Source organism: Mus pahari, chromosome 22 (assembly GCF_900095145.1).
Source record: "Mus pahari chromosome 22, PAHARI_EIJ_v1.1, whole genome shotgun sequence".
NCBI classification, from domain to species: Eukaryota; Metazoa; Chordata; class Mammalia; order Rodentia; family Muridae; genus Mus; species Mus pahari.
The window spans coordinates 29,606,059-29,621,024 of record NC_034611.1 but is presented as its reverse complement, the minus strand read 5'-3'; the positions used below and the strand labels follow the sequence as shown (position 1 = coordinate 29,621,024).

General features: G+C 43.3%; 1 protein-coding gene across 1 annotated transcript in view; it reads right to left on the bottom strand.

The window, feature by feature from the left end:
* Window positions 1-14,658, bottom strand: part of Faxc (failed axon connections homolog, metaxin like GST domain containing) — a 66,774-nt gene extending 52,116 nt beyond the window's left edge. The window contains exons 1-2 of the mRNA XM_021222235.2: window positions 14,127-14,658; window positions 8,570-8,705 (exon numbers count right to left, since the gene is read on the bottom strand). Of these exons, the coding sequence (XP_021077894.1) occupies window positions 8,570-8,705; window positions 14,127-14,392 (402 nt within the window). The 5' untranslated portion in view covers window positions 14,393-14,658. The remainder of the gene's footprint in view (window positions 1-8,569; window positions 8,706-14,126) is intronic.
* Between the last annotated feature and the right edge of the window lie 308 nt (window positions 14,659-14,966).

The window sequence follows — 14,966 nt, the reverse complement described above, 5'->3', positions numbered from 1 at the left end:
CGGAGTTCAAATCCCAGCAACCACATGGTGGCTCATAACCATCCGTAACAAGATCTGACGCCCTCTTCTGGAGTGTCTGAAGACAGCTACAGTATACTTACATATAATAAATAAATAAATCTTTAGGATTACAAGTATTCACCACCATGCTTGGTTGATACTTTCAATCTTGACGGTGACAATGGGTTCATGAGTACTTACCTGGCTGAAAAAAAATTATCAAAATTTACACTCGAAACATGTGTGGCGTGTTGCATGTCAATGTTAGCTATAGAAAGTTGTGGGCTTTTTTTTTTAATAGAAGAAAGCATTAGATAAAATTTGGGATATAAATCATGAACATCTTTAAGTGTGTCTCTAGAATAGGGGTCAGCAAAATCTTCCTACAGAAAGCCAGGTAATAAATAACCCGTCCAGGCTTTAAAGTCTCACTAACAGCTCAACATTGCAGCATGGGTCACCACAAGTGAACGAGTTTGGCTGTTTCCAATAAAAAGTCAGGACATGGAGATCTGAACTTCGTGTATGATAAAACATTATTATTTTTATTTTCTCCCAACTATTTAAAAATCTATAAACGCCTCTTCCTTCACAGACCTAAGACGACCCTTGTTGCAAAGGCTAGCCATTACCCACCTTCTCTGCCAGAGAAACCAAACTAAAACCAAGACAGCATTCTGGCCAAGCCCTAGACAAGAAAACGCCTTTATAACAGAAGATTCTAGAAGAGCGCAAGCCAACTCTGCCTCGTAATTCCGAAACTTCAAGAATTTCAGAAATGAAACAAAAACTCCTGGGTCTTTTGTGGGTAGGGATAATCTTGGGTACTGTGTGGAAGCATCACCTGTCAATAAAAATATGATAGCCAATAAGCTGGGACAGGATTAAAAGGTGGGACATCTGGCAGGGAGAAAGGAACTCTGGGATAGAGTCAAGCACCAGAGATTTCCCCATATGTACAAAACTGAGGAGGTAACTAGCCATGTGGCAGACACGAGCTAATGGGAACAAGCCTGTCTTACGGCCAAAGCATTTTTTAAAATAAATAATAACCCTCTGAGTCATTATTTGGGAAGCGGAGCTTGGGTGGAAAAGCCTGAAATTACACTTGGTTTCTTTAGGGGGGGTACTGGGATTAAGACCCACACGCTGGAGATGACCAGGGCACGGCAGCCATGTGGACATGATAGGAGCGCTCTCACGGTACCTCGCATCTGTGGTTAGCTGCACGGGACCCTATAAGATAAGCCAGTAAGTGACAACATGGTCGGAGAAGGGATTGGCAGGAGGAGGCAGGGGAGGGCTGCTAGAAGAGAAAGAAGAATCTTCTCTGTGAATATGGTCCATGAGTCAAAGAGAGAAGGGGGTGGAAAAGCAGACTCAGGAGGAGTTAGAGGGAAGAACTGAGGGTAAAGATGATCTAAATACAGTGTATGCATGTGTGAAGCTCTCAAAGACAATAAAAATTACTGTCTACAAAACCATTCATGTTGGGATTGGAGAAGCTTTGGCCTTATTCTGTTATAGAGAAAGTGACCTACACAATCATACATGACCGCTACATAGATATTATCCTTAATGCTAACTAAAAGAAATGTCACCCTTTCCTAAAAGTTACTAGTGCGCCTGACGTTTGTGGAATTTGTATTCGAGAGACGTAAAATCGTGACACGAGACTGCCTCTGCTGCCCATTCCTCTTGCTGCACTGGAATCTTCCTACCATGTCTCTTTTAGACCCATCGCTCCAGATGCAATNTAGCTTCAACAATGCACTCTGCCTCAGAATCAGGGTGTAATTAAGCAGAGTAGCATATGCTTATAGCCCTGTACACAAGAGGCTAAGGCAATGTGGACAACATAGTAGAGTTCAAGGCTTGTTTGAGCTACATACTGAGAACTGTCTCAAAAAATAATACAATTTAAAATGCTTACCATGCAAATAGGAAGACCAGAGTTTAGGGGCTCAGAGCCCATGTAAATGCTGGGTGAGGATGATGACTCACCTGTAATTCCAACCCTAGAGATGAGAGACAGGACCCCAAAGCAAGCTGGTGAGACTAACCAAATCGGCAAGCTCTAGGTTTGATTGAGATACCCTGCCTTAGTGAATATGGTGGGCAGGCAATAAAGGAAGCTTCTCATCCACCTCGGGACTCCAGCACACACATTCCAATATGCACACATATGGAAGGGCACACCACGGTGCACGCATGCAAACGAAACAAAATTTAAAAGTTGAGGTTATAACTCGGTGGTAGATCACTTGCCTCCCATACATAGGCCGTTGGTTGACCTAGCACCCTCTCCCCAAAAAACAAATTGCAATGGCAATCTACACTCACAGTATCCAGCTGACACTACCTGCTGAGCAGAGTGGCACATGACTTTAATCTCAACACTCCAGGGGCAGAGACAGGCCAGCCTGTGAGTTCAAGGCCAACATGGTCTACATAGTGAGTTCCAGGACAGCCAGAACTGCACAGTGAGACCCTGACCTGAGAAAAAAAACAAAACTAAAATAAAATAAAACTACAGAAATAAAAATTAGAGATCAATTCTGGATATGATAACTTAAAAACGTTTTCATAATCAACATTTGCTTTGAAGCTAAAAAGCAAGAAACAACAATTTAGAGATAATTATAATTCACTTAGATATGACTAGATCTAAGTAAAAAAACTTTGGGTATCATCATCACTATTTTGAGATAAAGAATTTTAAAGCCTAATTTCAGAGTCTTGGGGTGTGACTTACTATCCTGACCGCTAAATTTTCAGCTCAATTGCTTGTAACTAAGTAACAAAATGAATCCTCACCCCACTGCAGAACTACCAAACACCTCCCAGTGGCTACATCTGAAATGATGTAACTACCTTTTTGTAAACTACGTAACACTTTGATAAAAGCCCATGTATCTGATGTATATTGTAATTTTGTAGAAAAACTGTTTGTTTTTTTTTTTCCAGGAAATGTGCATGTTAAAGCACTGTAAGGGGAGTGTCTTGATTTCTGCACAGTACCTTCAAATGGTGTGTTAAAAACCTCTTTCTAAAAGCATATAAAAAGAGATCTAAAGCAAAGGAGGGGAAGTAATAACCGTAAGTGAACCTGCGGGAAGGACTGGGCCTGCGATTTATATTAGTCGTTCAAGTTGTCCATAGAAGACAGAAGTAATCGAGCCAGAGAGCTGGGACGCAAGATGAGCAATTAAGTAGAACATAGGAAGTGGAGGCTGAAGGCCTTGGAGGGGCTCTAGCTCTTTCCCAGCACAAATTCTCAGGCAGAGATCTTTAGATCTTCCCTGATGGGAGATCTAAAAACAAAACGTGAACCTCTGATGAGTACAACCACAAGAGAAAGGACTAACATGCTGAGTACAGGCAGCATGAGGCAGAAATACTGGGGTCAGACCAAATGCTTCTAGTTAGCATAATGGAGAGGGGGGAGGAAGAGAGAGAGAGAGAGAGAGAGAGAGANAGAGACAGAGACAGAGACAGAGAGAGACAGAGAGAGAGAGACAGAGAGAAACTTTAGTCAACAGCTGACCAGGAATGGTGACACACACTTGGGAGGTAGAGGCCAGAGGAATGGCCAACCAAGACAACACAGGGGGAAAAGTCTAAAAAGAAAGAACACAACAGATGACAACACCATGAGGGGCTAGATAGATGGCTCAACAGTTAAAAGCAGGCTGCTTTTTCAGAGAACCCAAGTTTGATTCCCACCACCCAGGTTAGGCAGATTCCTGTGATCCAGCCTCAAAGGAATCAGGTACCTGTGGCCTCTGCAAGCACCTGTACACACGTGCACACCCCTAGACACACAGGCACACGGAATTAAAAAAAATAAAACAATAAAATAAATTAAAAGAACAACAACAAAAACCCAGCAACATAATGGTTACAAAAACAGAATACAGCATTGAATGCTCAATGAAAGGAAAGTTCCATGAAGCAGGAGAGACTTATAGAGCAGCACAGACAAGAGACAGAAAAGCAGAAGGACAAATATCTAGACAACAGGGAACAGGCACGGAGAAAAGCAAGCAATTATTAAAGGAAATATTTTTTAAATATTGATGATTAGGTCCCCCAGAAGAAAAAATTTTATAAAAAAGCTCATAGCCATCACTGTCTAGTCTGAGTGGCACTCACCAGGACAATGACAGCAAACACTCCCAAGAACATTTAGCACTTAGAATACTACTGGATATAAATTGGTACAGTCCATATGCGGAATGAAGGTTTCTTAAAAAAAAAAAAAAAAAAAGCCAGCACGTGAGCCAGCCACACCACTTCTGGGTGCACAGCTGAAGGAATCCAGGCAACAGTTGCAGGTTTTGTTTAGTGCAACACTGCTCCCAACAGCCAAGTGATACCACCAGACTAAGGGTCCAACAATATGAGGACTATTAAAGAAATGTGCTGTGTATACACAGTGGAGTTTTACTGAGCTATAAAGAAGAATGAAATTATGTCACTTACTGAGAAATGGGTTCAACTGGAAATCACTATGGTAAATGACACAGGCCAGACTCAGGAAGAACAAGCTCATGTTTTCTTCCATATGCAAACACTAAGATTTAAATTTATACATATGCATGTGCCTGTGTGTCCCACGAAACTAGGAGGAGGACCTGAGTGTTGAGAAAATGGAATTCATGTGACCTGAAAACTGGAGGAGGAGACTATTTGGGGTGAAGAACTGGACCACCAAGAGAGTGGGGGAGCAGTGGAGGAGAGGTCAAATTAGACAAAGTATCCTCACAACCAAAGAGACCACTCTCTAAGCAACAATAAAACCCGAAGCAAACTTTTCTATTTCTAGACCACACATCTTTGTGGGGTTAGATTTTCCTCATAGATTGCAGACATCTACATATAAAATATTACATATAAAACAGATATGAGACTAAAGCTACCTAATAATCTATAATGAAATAGATTTATAAAATGCAAAAAAAAAAGTTACTGTTTTCAGTAAATGTTTCTTTTTTTGAAAATTTATTGTTCTAAGAAATGGTATTTATGCTAACACTTATTGGGCTATTGCGTATCTCTAAAGATTTGTTTAAGATGTATTTATTTTATTTATGTGAGTACACTGTAGCTGTCTTCAGACACACCAGAAGAGAACATCAGATCTTATTACAGATGCTTATGAGCTACCATGTGGTTCCTGGGAATTGAACTCAGGACCTCTGAAAGAGCAGTCAGTGCTCTTAGCCACTGAACCACCTCCCAGTCCCATCTCTAAAGATTTAAAAGGCTCAATTATGTTTAATAAAAGAAAGAAAATGTTATAATGCAAATCCATTGCTTTTTGCATTGTCTAAAAAGACAAAGACACATAATAACTCAAAAGACGGGCTGGAGAGATGGCTCAGCGGTTAAGAGCACTGACTGTTCTTCCAAAGGTCATGAGTTCAAATCCCAGTGGACTGGCTAATTTTGTGTCAACTTGACACAGGTTGGAGTTATCACAGAGAAAGGAGCTTCAGCTGGGGAAATTCCTCCAAGAGATCCAGCTGTAATGAGATCCCCAGGAGATCCAGATCTGTAGTGATCAAGGGGGAAGGTCCCCTTGTGGGTGGTGCCATCTCTGGGCTGGTAGTCTTGGTTCTATAAGAGAGCAGGCTGAGCAAGCCAGGGAAGGCAAGTCAGTAAAGAACATGCCTCCATGGCTTCTGCATCAGCTCCTGCTTTCTGACCTGCTTGAGTTTCAGTCCTGACTTCCTTTGGTGATGAACAGCAGTATGGGAACGTAAGCAGAATAAACCCTTTCCTCCCTAACTTGCTTCTTGATCATGATGTTTGTGCAGGAATAGAAACCCTAAGACACCCAGCAACCACATGGTGGCTCACAACCATCTGTAATGAGATCTGACTCCCTCTTCTGGAGTGTCTGAAGACAGCAACAGTGTACTTACATATAATAAATAAATAAATAAATAAAGATCTTAAAAAAAAAAAAAAAACTCAAAAGAATTTAAAAAGAACCAGAGGGGCTGGTGAGATGGCTCAGCAAGTGAGGGTGCCTGCCACTAAGCCTGGTGACCTGTGTTTGATTCCTAAGATCTACATGGTGGAAGTTGTCCTTTGACCTTCACATATGTGTCATGGTATGCAGATGCATCATCTGCATGTGTGTGAACACATACAATAAATAAAAAGGTGAAAAAGCACAGGGTACGGATAGATAGGTGATATATATATATATATATATATATATATATATATAGAGAGAGAGAGAGAGAGAGAGAGAGAGCACTCAATAGAGTATTAAGTTTAAAAGCCAATTCTAAAAAAGTCAGAGAGAAAAAAGAATGAGATTACTGTTAAGTTTCTCAGTAGCTGCCAGCAGTTGAGAGGCAAAGGGTTGAATTCAAGGACTGACTCTAGCTACTGGGTATGTGGCGAGCCTACTCTACAGAGCCAGTTCCAGGCCAGCCTAGATTACATAGTGAGACTGTTTTTAAAAATCACCACCACCAACAAAGTTCTCAGTAGCAACATCAGAGTAAAAAAAAAGACATTGGGGTAATTAATAGTTTCCAAACGCTAAAAGCAAAGAATTTGGGAAAGAAATTTATGACATGTGAAACTGGGGGTGGGGGTGAGCCGTTTCAGAAATGCCATGCCATGGAGACTTACCAGGAAAATATTCACCAAGAAAATTCCCAAAGCCAGGTAGTGTGGCACATGCCTTTAATCTCAGCATCCAAAAGGCACAGAGGAGAACAGATCTCTGAGATTTTTAAGGCTAGCCTGGTCTATATAGTGAGTTCTAGGCCAGCCAGAGCTACATAGTAAGGTCCTGTCTCAAGAAAGAAAGGAAGGAAGGAAGGGAAAGAAAGAAAATAAAAAATAGCCTGTGTAGGATATGTATAGGTAAATGGGTAAATGGATTTCAAACACTTTTTTATATAAATGTACCAAGTGAGAAGCTCTAAGAATGCTATGTCCAAGATGCAAAGCCAGTAAGACTCTCAGATCCAATACAAGCAATGCACTACCTATGAGAAGCAAATGTATAAAAGATAGAGAGATGGAGAAAGAGATCCCAAGCGAATAAGAACCGGGGGGGGGGGGGGGGCTAGAGAACCCACCTCACTATGTGACAAATTCAATTTTAAATCGTCACACGGGAGGTGGTGGCGCATGCCTTTAGTCTTGAGAGGCAGCAGCAGGCGGATCTCAGAGGAAGGAGGATCTCTGAGTTGGAAGCCAGTTCGGGCTCACTCTAAGGCCAGAGTGAGTTCTAGGACAGCCAGTGCTACACAGGGAAACCCTGCCCTGAAAGAATAAGATTGTGCATTTGCATAAAGTCTCAGCAAACTGAAGGAACTGGTGTCAGAGACTATTTTCTGTGCTCATAACATCAAAAACAATTAGAGAAACAAAGCTATAGCAAACTTCCATACATTTAGAACTTGTTAAAAGGGGGAACATTAAGAGGAAAAATTTTAAGCTGCACAAAGTAACCACAGAACAACAATAATACAAGGAAATGTGTTAGCCACCTCCAGCATAACGGAGAGAAAAATGGATGTCTTCAAGTACATTCTTTTGTTTATTCTTTCTATGAAATAATGTTTATTTCTATTTTCATGTTTAGGAAAATTTGTAAATTTAAATGAATGTGTGTATTAAAAATTATCCATATTCTAAACATCATTAATTAGCCATAATTAGGATTCTGGCATATTTTCTTTTTTCATGGGGTGAAAATACTTGCAAATTATTTATTACATAAGAATGTGTATGTATGTATGTATGTATGTATGTACGTTCATGTATATATGGGGTATGTGTGTTTCTTTTTCCTTCTTTTTTCTTGAATTTCTTCTTATAATTTTTTTATTTATTTACTTCACGTGTCGGTTTTTTGCCTACTTGTATATCTGTGTGCCACATGCTTGTCTTGATGCCTCAAAGTCAGAAGAGGGCACGGGATCCCCTGTAACTGAAATCACACATGATCATGAACTACCCTGTAGGTGCTAGAACTGAACCAGGGTCCTCTCTGTGAGTCACAAATGCTCTTAACCAACATCTCTCCAACATCTCTTAATTGCTTCTTTCAGGCTGAAATGAACAGGTACTTCCTTAAAAGCCACTTGAGCAAAACATAGAGCAGTTAAAAATCTCTTCAAAGGCCAGAGCTATTGCTAGGTGGGAGAGCACCTTGTCTGGTACACATGAGGCACTAGCTTCAGGTCCTAGAACTCCCAGTCTATTGTGCCTTCTAACCCCACATTCACGGAGGACAAAATGACAGATGAAATCCTAAAAGTTCCACCAGGCAGCCTCACCAGCTGCTCCATAAGCCTAGGCAAGCCTCCAGCCAAAGAACACATTAAAAGAAATACCGAGTCCTTCATTAAAACTGATGGGGAGAAAAAAAAATAGTCAATAGATCCTGGAGTCACATGCCTCTCTTACTGACGACTGGGTACTGTTACCTTCAGTCCCCGCCTTCTCTGATATCCACTTGTGTGACATTGACGACCCCTTCCTCCAGGTGATATTGATGTCATAAGAATAAAACATATTTGCAAACAAGTACCTGATAGGGTAGGTCAGCCATTCTTAAGTAAGTTTCCATTTTCAAACAGAAAGGAGACAAGCTGGGGACACCATTGTTAGGTCTTGCAAACTGATGCAAAATAATAGCATCTTTGGAGTCGAGCTCTTGCTGTTTCCTGTCAAAACCAAAACAGAAAGAGAGGATAGCCTGCATGTTAGTTTCCTGTTGCCTCAGTTCTCAAGAGGACCCTGTGGGATTGTACCCTTCCATGAACAAGCAAAAAAAAGTGTGTGTGATAGGTCACACCTCATCCGGAGTTTAGAGACCAGAAGCATAGTGGACATACGGGAGGGTCTTACAGACTCTTAGATGACTATAACCCAGTGGCTCAGGGAAGTCCTTACAAACCAACCTGCTTCCTTATGTGCAGCCTATGGGCAAGCGGAGTATTTGGGAGACAGGCATTTTGTGGTTACTATGTGCACCACCTGACCGTGCATGTTTCATGGCCATTGCTTTATTTAATCTTCAAAACAACCTTATTTTTTTATAGTTACTTTATTATTATTATTATTATTATTATTATTATTATTATTATTATTATTATTTTCTTTATTTACATTTCAAATGCTATCCTGAAAGTTACCTATACCATCCCCCCGACCCTTCTCCCCTATCCACCCACTCCCACTACTTGGCCCTGGCCTTCCCCTGCGCTGACTCATATAAAGTTTGCAAGACCAAGGGGCCTCTCTTCCCANTGATGGCCGATTAGGCCATCTTCTACTACATATGCAGCTACAGACAAGAGCTCTGGAGGTACTGGCTAGTTCATATTGTTGTTGCACCTACAGGGTTGCATCCCCCTTCAGGTCCTTGGGTACTTTCTCTAGCTCCTCCATTGGGGGCCCTGTGTTCCATCCAATAGCTGACTGTGAGCATCCACTTCTATGTTTGCCAGGCACTGGTATAGCCTCACAAGAGGCCGCTATATCAGGGTCCCTTCAGCAGAATCTTGCTGGCATGTGCATTAGTATCTGGTTTTGGTGGCTGATGATGGGATGGATCCCCGGATAGGGTAGTCTCTGAATAGTCCATCCTTTCATCTTAGCTCTAAATTTTGTCTCTGTATCTATATCCTTTCATGGGTATTTTGTTCCTTATTCTAAGGAGGGATGAAGTATCCATACGATGGTCATCCTTCTTGGTTTTCTTGTGCAAAACAACCTTATGAAGTAGATATAGTACATATATTTGATGGATGGCAAACACTAGAAGGTGAGAATGGTACTTTAGGCCTGTAATCCTGGCTCTCAGGAGGCAGATACAGAAGGATCACAGGTTCATGGTCTACCTGGGCTGCAAAGGATCCTGGGTACAAAGATAGTCACATTGGCAGTGCTCTGCAGAACCTGGACAGTGCCTACATTAGACAATACCCTTCTCTATAAAATGAGGAGCTAACAGAATGGGCAGGCTGCACCATGACCCACATCTTCAGGAAATCTGATACTGAAAATCCTGGTTCCTTTTCTATATTGACAATCACAAGGATTAAATAAAATGTTATCTGTGAACATTTAGTACACCATCAAGCATTAAAAGTGAGCAGAAATGTATTCTTACACAATAAGATATGGTCTTGTTCACTTCCAATTTCACCCAATCTGGCTTATACACCCCTCAGAGACCTACTACAATTTCCACCGTTTTGTTCGCCTAGCATTTCCCAGACAATTCTCAAGCCTTGGACCCCTCTAAACTTCCCCTCTCCAAATCTGGGTTTAGTCCTACACCTACTTCTAGCCAAGCAGAAATGGCTTGTCACCATCCACACATGGTGCACACTAACGCCAGCATCTCCACTTCATAAAACAAGTTCTCTTGGGGCTTACCAACCAAGAGCCTACTCCATTTAAAGACCTCAGAATGACTCATTCTGAAATTACAAGCCAATAGAGTTAAAAGCATTTACTATAAAACAGAGGTTTTCCGTTTTATGAAATGCGTGGGAGGTCAGATATTAAAATCCAGGACCAATTTTGACTATATTAGTAAACAATACAAATGCTACACTTCACAACTGACTTTGCCCAGTAAAATGATTCACATCACAAAGTAATGGTTTTATATAAATTAGAGAGGCAAAGGCTTAAGAACTAAAAGGAAATAAATAGGAAATCCTCTGCCTTACTGGCCAGAAGAGTCAAGTTCTAAAGGTTAATTTAGACCCTATCATAGTCATAAGGATGCTGGTCATGTGCCAACATGTGCCAGTGACTTTATAGACACGGGCCACATTAACCTACTCACATTTGATAACAGCACTCTAAAGTGGGCATTGCTAGAGTTTAAATTTGGGACGCCATACTAATGCTCTGTAGTAGACAGGACACTTCAAAGTCAGAAAGTAACTTGCCCAAGGAACTCCAATCTGAGACCAAGTCTGTCAGGCCAAGTAGAGCAGCAGATTCCAACTATTCAGAAGGCATAGGCAAGAAAATTGCAAGTTCAAGGCCAGCCTAGGCAATTCAGTTAGACCGTGTCAAAAAATGCCAAAAAATGAGTGAAGTGAGGATATAACTCTGTGGTTGGGTACTTGACTTCCATGGGTAAAGCACTGGGATCAATCCCTAGTACATTGCAATCCATACAATCCATATATATATATATATATATATATATATATATATATATGCACACATATACACACCTCACAACTGACTTTGCTCAGTAAAATATATATATATATATTTATATATATATATATTTATATATATAATATAAAATATATATATACATATACGTATATGTATATGTATCAAAAGGCTGACTCAAATTTGAACCCAAACAATCTATTCCCATAGGCCGCCTTCTACATGTCAGAACTCTCTCCCTAGCTAAGGTCACAGGATCAGATGAGTTGCTTCCTGTGCAACCTTATCACAAAACCACCCTAGAAGGGGATCTGAATAAGAGAACACCTGCAGAGGCCCGCTGGCTAACATAACAGGAGACTAGCTCCTGGCCCTGCTCTCAGAACATCAGCGATGATCCTGTCTCTGTAACAGGCAATGAGTCAGTCTTGGGGATCAGATGGGGACCCTTTAGCTGGAGTGCACAAAGTGCAAATGAGCGCCAGGCAATGAGATCATGACTTAATCATTCGGTTGACGAGCAAATTTCCAGGTGCTTGAGTAAATTTAATATAGACGCCACTCTACTCTGGGAAAGCAAAGGATTAAGACAACAATTATATTTTAAAATGTAACAGTGGAAAAATACAGATAACCAAAGTAATATCACAAATAAGAAACCATGCTTCACCCCCCAAAAAAAAAAAGCATGCATTGGTTATACTCACTAATTAGACTTAATTACCCTTATAACTTTACTTCCTCATGAGACAAAGCCATAGATTAACGCTAATCTGAGCAACAGAAAGCCCAGGCAGGGTAGGGGAGAATTGACAGTTGCCAAGGAACTCAGACAGTGGGGCTACTTTATATTTCCCTCCCACACACTTGATTTTGATTTTGTCTAACTGTATAGAATCTTAGATTTCTCAGCAAGTGAAAGTTTTCCTCTCTTGTACCCTCTGAAACCCGTCTTCACTGCTCCATATAGCTCTCTGAAAGCTGGCAGAAAGTACCATCTTGACCACGGGCCTCACTTCCCAGGAAATGCCCCTGTTCTCGGTTCTCTTCCTTCCTCCCCCCAACAAAACACCTCAAAATAAGCGGTCTCTCCCAAGCACCCAAGCTCCACACTGGAACCTCTCAGGCTTCCTCCTGTCACTGTGTGATCTTCAGCAAGTTACCTAACCTCCTCCTACTCCTTAGTGGTAGCTGTTACAGATCCATGCAATCACAGACACACTAAGTTCCCAAAATTTCAGCTGCCTTCTTTCAGTTGGTATTATAATAGGGGTTTAACAATTCCTTTGTCAAGAAACAAAAGTAAACAAACATGGGTCCTAAAACCCCTTGATCCAAGTAAAGATTCAGAGCCTGGCCAAGAGTATATAGGGTCCTGAGCTTCAAGGGCGTGGTCTATTCCAAGTGAGCTCCCAAGGCCCTGTTATTTCTGCAAGGTCATCGAAGCCACATCTGTGGAGCCTTCACTCTCCACAAACTGGAGAAAGGCTGGGAAGCTGAATGGTACAGGGGCAGTCTTCATAGGCTTTTGGAGTGAAATACAACTGAGAAACAACAGGGCTACTGTTTAAAGTGCTGCACAGATGTGGGGTTCTTCAGATGGACTGAAACCTGACTTGAAACGGAGTTCTCAGACTGGCACCGATGGGGAGTAATCTTGATACTATCTCACTTTAAAACTTTTGTGTCTGGCTCAACTAAATTCAAGACGCCGAGCTCAATGAGATGTACTGAAGTTAAAAATCAACTTCTCAGTCTTCCACTGTGGCTAAATGACATGAAAGCCAACACATTTTCTCACACCCAAATGCCTTCTTATCCTTTCAGAACCAACAAATAGTGTGAATTCGGTAGGGCTATCATGGTGCCCTCCTGCACTTCCTGAAGTCTATTAGAGGTCACCAGCCACTTGACAGCCTCTAGAACCATGCCCCTCCTTCACCCTGCCCCTGGAAAATATGGTACACATCCTTGCTCCTTCGAAAATACTGGCCAGAAGAGAAATTCTGAGCTACAGAAAAATGTTCTGCCTCCAATAATCTCCAGAGACGGGGACCCCAAATGCATGGAAATTTTAACCCAAAATTGACATGCCCATTAGCCAAAGGCTGTCTCAGTACCCAGTGGTATCTACCAACTACTGCACTAAAGATCTATCTATGGGGCTAGCAGTCCCAACAGCAGGGGCATCCATTTATTGTAATTTTCAAGTCAGCCCTGTACACATTCTGCGGCAGGCAGCCATGAAACTGTTTACAGCCCAGGGAGACTCCCTGTTATGCCAAGTGCTCCATGTGCTAGCACTGCCCTCGGATCTCCTACTGCTCACAGAATGATTGTATTTAAGCTTTAGGTGCTTACAGTTCCATACCAGATAATCAGGTAAGCGGGTTAAGGCTGCATCAAAACTGAACAGGGTTACACCAAGCTTCTGCAACTGCAGCCTCTTAATAATGTTGACATTTATAGAGAAGAATAAGAGAGACCTTTTAAGTAAAGATGAGGTTAATAGTTAATATTCCAGCATCATTACCCATAAACCAATTAGGCGTTTAGAAAAGTGTACCTTAGTATTTCTACAGAGCTTTATTCTATTGTTACGAATGCATTGATTGCAGTTAGAATCTTCCTATGGGCTTTAGCAGATTGTTTTGATCCATAACACTAGTGACTCACAGCACTTTGCTTTTAGCATCGAAATGATGGAAGACAAACGCTTTCTTTCCCCTCCCAATTTAATCCTCCCATCAACTCTAAATGGTCCCTTACAAGTGGCCAGGTGACCGTGAAACGCCTTAGGGGGTTAGAGGATGAGAGAGGACGCTTGGACCTTTGGGCGGCGGGACCTAGGGGCTGGCTCCGGAACCCCCTTCGAGCCAACCCTACCGGGCTAGCTGCCCCGGTCAGTGCCCTCTTCGGGGGCCCTCTCTCCGGCTCACCTAATGACCAGGAGTTCGTGGAGCAGATACGCAGCCGCGGCCAGCAAAGCTCCCCCGGTCAAATAAAGGGTTTTCTTCCACCAGGGATCCGAGCCCAGCCCTGCCATGATCCCACCGTAATCCTGCAAAGGGAAAGCGATGATGTCCCCATAAAAGGAGAAGGGCTCCTCGGACCCGGCCCACCAGCCGAAGAAGGAGATGCTCTGGTTCCAGCTCAGGTCCACCACGCACGGCCTGGACGAGGCAAAGCCAACCCCCCAGTGCATGCTGCGCGGCTGGCTCCGGGCGCCCCTCCCAGGGCCCGCGCCGCCCGCATGGGAAGAGGCCGGCGCCCGGGCGGGCGGGCGGGCTCAGCGGTGCGCAGGGGGCGCGGGCGGAGGCGACGGCGGAAGGATGAGGATGCGGACGGCGAGCGGAGAGCTGGGCTGGCGGAGCCCCGGGGCCCGGCGAGGCAGCGGCGGCCNCCGGCCTCCCTGGCCGAGGCCTCTCGCAGGCGCTCTTTGTGTCAGCGCGTGGAAAGGGCCACGTGATGTCATTGCTCCCCGGGGCCGGGCAACAGAGGCGGGATAAAGTCACCTACCCCGCGCCCTGCCCCCAGCCCAGCATCCCCGCGGTGCGCTGCCTCAGCTCGGCCGCAGCTCGGGGGCTCGGGGAGGCGGGCGGCGCGGGAGGCTGCGATGGCTGCGGCTGAGCCGAGCCCAGAGCCGCCGCCCTCGGTTCCACCCGCTCCCGCCCGCAGGCGCCTTGCGGAGCGCGGGGACTCACCTGCCCTGAGCCACCGCCCGCAAACCTTGGGCCAGGACAGATTAAGGTCGGGAGTGTCCGTCTGCTCTTGTTGCT